The 6,703-nt window shown below is 37.7% G+C and overlaps 1 protein-coding gene across 2 annotated transcripts; it reads right to left on the reverse strand.

Annotated features, from left to right (window-relative positions):
* Positions 1-817: 817 nt before the first annotated feature.
* Positions 818-6,321, reverse strand: LOC18436530 (NAC domain-containing protein 75). 2 transcript variants are annotated; one of them, XM_088867073.1, is made up of 7 exons: positions 6,111-6,321; positions 5,700-5,886; positions 4,442-5,001; positions 3,161-3,433; positions 1,796-1,894; positions 1,391-1,473; positions 818-1,124 (listed from the first exon to the last, which is right to left on the reverse strand). In XM_088867073.1, exons 1-7 carry the CDS (start codon positions 6,222-6,224, stop codon positions 1,121-1,123), a joined length of 1,320 nt encoding a protein of 439 aa, XP_088723199.1. In that variant the 5' UTR covers positions 6,225-6,321; the 3' UTR covers positions 818-1,120. The 2 variants fall into 2 exon arrangements, with proteins under 2 accessions (XP_088723199.1, XP_088723198.1); XM_088867072.1 differs by lacking the exon at positions 818-1,124 and having other exon boundaries at positions 1,269-1,473.
* Between the last annotated feature and the right edge of the window lie 382 nt (positions 6,322-6,703).

Consider the following 6,703-nt stretch of genomic DNA (forward strand, 5'->3'; position numbering starts at 1 on the left):
GTGAAATTGGGTGGTTGCATTTATTTCACTCACCAAGTTCATAATTCAAATGAAAATTTTTTGAACTTTGTAACACACAAAAGCTATTGGATTTCACATCGGATGTTTGTAAGTAATTGTGCTCTCCTTGCACCAAAGGTAAATGGTCTCATTGGATACAATCCCTTTTGTGAACTTTCCAAAAATTTTAAGATCAACTTTAGAATCACCAAATGAGTATTTTTAAAAAAATATATAATTTGATTATGGATCTAACTATCCCTAAAATTGGAGGTCTCCATTCAATCTAAAGACGTTATACTTTTAGGCACGTATATATGAATTTTTTTATTTTTTATTTTTTTGAGATTGATCACTAAAGTGAGGAGGCCACATCCCAACATGTCATAAAACTGCTCCTAGATTACGCATATACCTGTTGGAGCCAGTAATCATTTGGCTTTTAATAACAGAATAGGATCAGTAGGCCAAATATCAAATTACTGGGTTAATTTAAGTAGAGAAATCTGCATGGCCTCATATATGTATCGAGCTACTCATGTTGGTGCTTGGATCACGGACCTTTTCAAAGAGCCAGATCACCCTTTACATGGGGTTATTTGGATTTTATATGGCATAACAAACACTACTTAGTCTTACACAAGGAGATTTCCTATAAAACACTTAGGATTATATTGTGGTTCATCATTTCCTGTCACAATAGTGGATGTGGGGACCAACATGGACACTTTGAAGTCAATCAAGGGCATTATAGTCATTTTCTTTTGATGAGTACAATTTAGATATTTTGCTGAAAGAAGGGCAATTCCCCACACAATGAACAAAATTATAAGGTATTTTCCCTTCATAAAACAAGCAGGCACTTTAACTCAAGTCCCAAGATACATAATCCACAGTACAAATTCTAGTTGCTTGGACTTGCCTTTTTCCTTGAATGTCACAAATATTACATGCCAAAAAATAGAAAAATATATAAAAAATAATAGATATTGTCCTCTAAAGTTGGTTAAGATGGTTAATATATGGTGGGGAAATTATTTATATATATTTGAATATATATATATAAATATTTTTTCCAGTCACAAAGCTTCTCTTTGTCAGCACCAGCTTTTCCTCCACCTTAGCTTATTGTACAACAGATTACAGTTAGTGTTGATTGATCAATCACCTTATCCAAAAGCCAAAATAAACCAGATTAAAAACAATTAAAATAGAAGGGAAAAGAAAACTGAAACACAAAAGTGAAGGGAAAGAAAAAGAGGGACTTGTTCCTCTCTCTCTCTCTAACTCTCTTTACTCTCTCTAGAAGTATTTGCAGGAGCAGTTGTACCAGTGATGAGAATAATGACATAAATATTTTCACTTTTTTTATTGAATTTTTCTCTCCTACCCATGATGATCTGGATTGTCAGGGTCCTGCCAGAATGGGTACTTTAGCCATTCTGTCTCTTGGGCGCTTGTCATGGCTGAAACCTGCCAATCATAATATTTAGAAGAAATAGAGATGAAAAATTAGATAAAAAGGTAAGAGAAAAGGGGAGGGAGGGGGGGGGGGCATGGGAAGATTTATTTCTGTCACCTTGTTGAGAAGAATGAACAATTGCCTCTCTCTCTCTCTCTCTCTCTCTCTCTCTCTCTCTCTCTCAACATAGAACCCACAAAGAGCTTTGATTTGTTTCTCTCTCTCAGCTGAGAACCATCAAAGAATTTGCATTGGTTTGATTTTCTTTCTCTAACTCATGAGAGAACTCTCTCTCTCTCTCTCTAGAACTTTGAGAGTTTTGTGGGGTGTTACCTCTTTCATATCTGAAGGAGTGCAATCCATGAACAGCTCATCCAAGGAGATCTTGTGAGAACCTGGCCTCTCTGCTATCTTGTGTTGCTGCTGCTGATGCTGCAAAATTTAGTAGAAAACAATGGGAGGAATGAGTTTTAAATAATCTAGTTTTCCACCTAGTGAACTTATGATAATAGATAGAGATATGTTTTTTAAAACATTATTAATAATAAGTAAAAAGACTAAAATACCCTTGCTTCATGGTTAATTGAGAAAGGGTGAGGTTTATATAAGTTGCCCACCTTATATTTCTGAGTAAGGTGCAATACTAAAATTTTGTTAGAAGACGCAATTCCAGTGTCGGAAATCTTTCGATGGCTCGATACAACCCTTGTTGTGGATTAAAATTTTAAAACGGTGCAAATTGAATAATATATAAACAATTGGAAATAGATGTTTCATATAACTTATTACAATATAAATTAATTTTAAGACATAAAATTATTATTTTTCTTTATATCAATATATTTCAAAGTGGAGAAAAGATCAATCCGAAGGTTTTCCAACTTATAACACTCTTTTCTACTAGATTCTTAGAGTGCACATTACTGCTGTTGTAAAAGGTTGCAAATTTATATAAATATTTTTCTTATAAAAATGCCCCTCCACTCAAATTTTTAAAAGGTATTAGCTGCCACCCTATTTTTATAATCCACCAATATTTTTTTATTCTGAATTTCACAAAAACATGAATTTGGATAAAAAACATGAGGGATTTTCATTTCGCCACCCATAGTTTGGGTGGATTACTAAAGCATGATGGGCCAAAATAGGGCCCATCTAAAGATTGGCCCCTAAAAGTTGCATATTATCTTTGGGAGGGGCACAGAAGTAACACTCGTCATAAGCTCCGTCGGTGACCCAAATGAAGGGTATTTTGGTCATTTATCACAAGAAGCGTACTAACCCATTTCAGGAAAAGGAAATTTTTAGGGGAATTTTTTGTGAGAATTTTGGGATGTAAACCCTAGGGCGTTACTAAGTAACTGCTTCCATAGATTACATAGTAACTGTTTTCTCTCTCTAAAGTTTAATAGTTACTGTTTTCTCTCTCCATAGTTTAATGCTTCTCTCTCACTCTTCCTAATGATGCTAAGACTAATGTTTCCACTTTCTCCCTCTAAAATTCAGTGTTTCTGAGGATCCTCATTGAGTGACATGATTGCTTTCAAATCACTCTCTCTCTCTAAAATTTACGAATCCTTCTCGGGTGTTGTTTGTCTCATGTATACTACTCTCTCTCTAGGATACACTGAAACAATTAAGTGATTAACTAATAGGCATGCTTTCTCTCTCTAGAAATACGAAGTTACGATCCATTACCTGAAACTTGTCACCTTGGAAGAGGAGCCTTGAGACATGGAAAGAGTCATCCATCACAAGAGTGGTTTGATGGTGCAATGGAGGAGGAGAAATAATGGCAGATATAGGGTTGGAAGGCCTGCTTATGTGGTAAGCAACCTGTTGTTGATGACCCATATGAGCTTGAGCCATGGTGGTTGAGAGGCCACTCGAGCTTTCTCGCTCTTCACAGCTGCCAGGGTTGCACAGGCTTGTTGAGCTCTCTGTCACGTTAGAACTCTCACACATTCCAACCTGCACAATCAAATACCCAATTGCTTTTAGCCTCTCTCTCTCTCTCTCTCTCTCTCTCTCTCTCTCTCTCTGAAGGAGCTTCTCTAGCAATTTTTTGATTTTTTGGGTTTTTATTGTTTTCTAGAGAGATAAAATGGTGGGGTTCTCTAATTTGGAGGTTAATTTTTAGCGTCTCTCTCTCTCTCTTTCTCTAGAGGTGCTTCTCTTGCAAGTTTTGGATAACTTTGGGTTTTTATTGTTTCCTAGAGAGAGAAAATGAAATGGGGTTCTCTCTAACATGGGGCTTATTCTTTTCTTTTGCTGATTTTGGACTTGTTGGGCATTTTTGGTAGTTTCGTAGAGAGAGAAAATGTGTAAGGTGCAATGGTTGGTGCTGGTGTCTTATAGAGAGAGAATTCCTTGTGCATTGCTTTACTTGAATCAAAATGGCAGAATGCAACATGAAACTGAAAACCCAATTTTTAGTAATTTCATTGATTTGTTTTTTATTTGTTTCTGGTCATTTTGCTAAATTAGGGAGCTCAGTGCATGCAAAAAATGGTGGGAATTTTTTTATTTTGGTAGGTATCAAAATATTAAAAACCAAAAGTTGATTGTGGGCTGTTTTCCTTTTTTATGATTGTCTTGTATTTTTTTGCAGGCATTCATAATTTATCTTTTGGGTAAGTGAGAGTGTGAGATACCAATAGACTCATTCTTTTTGTCTCATACTCAAAAAAAATTTAAGAGAGAGAGAGAAAGAGAGAGTTGTTTCAGGTTGTCATTGTTAGAGAGATGAGAGAGACCAATGTGAGTTGCTTTCAGACAGCAGTATAAGACCGAGAGTTTAGAGAGAGAAAGAGTTGCATTATCATTGGTGCCTTAGAAAAGCCCTTGATATGAGAGAGAGAGAGGGGGGAGAGAGAGAGAGAGAGAGAGGAGAGAGGAGAGAGAGTGAGAGAGGAGAGAGGGGAGAGAGAGAGAGAGATAGGAATGGGAATATGAAGAATTCAAACTCAAGAGAAATACCTCATCAAAGCTCTTCCTGAAAGGAGCAAAGCTAAAATGGTCATTAGCCTTCATTTGCTGCACATCCATGGCTACAAAACCAGAGACCATATCATCCCTATGCCCACCTTCTTTGGTGACATGCTCAATTGCCAATTCAGAACTGCTAGCCTGACAACTTGCTTTTGCCCTTTCTCTTTCTACCCCAACACTTTCTCTCTCTACACTCTTATCAGACCAGCTACACTGCCTTGGTTGGGTCTGATAAAAAATCTTGGAGACAACCAATTCACCTTCTCTCTCTTCCTCATGTTGGCCCAAGTGGTATTGGTGCATGACCCAATTGGTTTTCTCTGGTTTTCTGTGTTTCCCAAAATTAGTGTAGAGAACAAGGATCTTTTTGCACCCTTTTTGCTTGCCATTAACCATGACAGGCCTGGTTTTGCCAGTCTTATGCCACCTAGTTTCACCACCTTGGAGGTCACATTCAGTTTGAATCTTTCTCCTCTTCCTTGTGCCTGTTGTGTAGGCTTTGGAAGGCCTGTGAAAGAAGTGCCTGCTAAGACCATCTCTGGTCACACCTGAAAGATAATAAGCAAATGAATCACTTCCATTGTATCAGACACTAGAGAGAGAGAGTGAGAGAGAGAGAATGGAACTCCGTATTTGTCCTAGAGTCTAGAATCAGTGCATATAACACAAGATGCAGGAGAGAGAAAGAGAGAGAGAGAGCATGGAACTCAACATTCGTCCCAGATTCTAGATCAGTGCATGTAACATAAGATGCACGGAGAGAGAATGGAATTCAGAGTTCACTGTTACATGCATGGCACTGAAAATGAGGGAGAGAGAGAGGAGGGGGGGGGGGGGGGAGGGAAGTAGATTTTAAATTTAAAAGTAATAATGGAAGAATTTTCAGCTAAAAAGTCATTACTGGCATTTTCTAGGTTCACTGTAGACAACAAAGTGTGGGCCGGGAGAGAGAGAGAGATAGAAAGGAAAGTGTGGGCCGGGAGAGAGAAGAGAGAGAGAGAGAAGGAGATTTCCAGTTAAAAAGCCATGTAGAGAGAGAGATTTTGAATTAAACAAGGTTTCATGCATTTGGAGAGAGAGGGAGAAAGCATGTGAAAGAGATTCAACTAAAAGAATCACAGCATTGCATTTTCCAGCATGAATGTATGTGCAAGGAGAGAGAGAGAGAGAGAGAGAGATAGAGAGAGATGTAGAGAGAGAGAGAGAGAGAGAGAGGGATCTTTTTGGTGAAAGTTGGTGGTGGTACCTGGAAGTTTCTCAGGATGGGTGTAGCAAATCCCATCCTCCCCTTCAATGGTTGGTATGAATTCATCAATCAGAGGGTGAGGTTTTGACTCCTCACATTGAACCTTTGCTTCAAGGTGCTCTATCAACTCTTGATCAGTTGGGTCGAATTTCACACCGGCAGGAAGCCCCATCCAATCTTGAATTGCCTACAATTTCCAACCAAAAAAAAGCACAAAAAATGCATTCTGTTATTCACTTTAAAAAAAGAAAACCACCAAACCCCAACAAAATCCATCCAATTTTCAGTTCTAAACAAATATGAACAATAACCAACAAAAATTTAAAGAAACCCAACAAATAAAAACCCAAAAAATAGTGAGGAGAGAGAAAAAGAGTAAGAGAGAGTGATGAGAGAGAGAGAGATTCAGACCTGTTTGCATTCCAGTTTGTGCCCACATCCTGGGCACTGAGTGGATCCACACATCTGATGCTCCTCTAATTTTGCATCAATCAATTCGGTGCTGCTGATATTGCTCCTATCCATGGCCAATTAATTCTCACAAAGAAAATTATGCTAGGTTTTGAATCATTGATGACAATAACTTTCTCTCAGCTTCTCTCTCTACAGTTCTGGGAATCAGCACCCATGATTTTTCTTCACTGGAATATGAATAGCATCTCAAACAAACAGAAATCACTTTTAACTCAAATTCTCTCACTAGATTAAATACTCTAAATCCTGATCCATGTTTCCTTTGTCTCTCTAAAATGGCAAAAAACCCTCAAAACCTGCTATAAACATGTAGTACTTGATAAACCCATTACCACAATTCTATTGCATGTGTCTTCAACTGTATTTCCTTGCTAATACCTTTGATTCAGCAGCATCTACTGTCTTGCTTCTTAGAGAGTGAAAGTATATAAGCACCCTTCTAAGACCTCAGATTTGTTCCTCCAAATTCCAACAGAATTCGACCATGTTGTTCTCATGAATTCTGTAGAAATTGATGAAGCAATCAAGAA

Source organism: Amborella trichopoda, chromosome 5, assembly GCF_054954075.1.
Source record: "Amborella trichopoda isolate Santa Cruz 75 chromosome 5, AtrichopodaSantaCruz75HAP2 v2.0, whole genome shotgun sequence".
Lineage (NCBI taxonomy): Eukaryota > Viridiplantae > Streptophyta > Magnoliopsida > Amborellales > Amborellaceae > Amborella > Amborella trichopoda.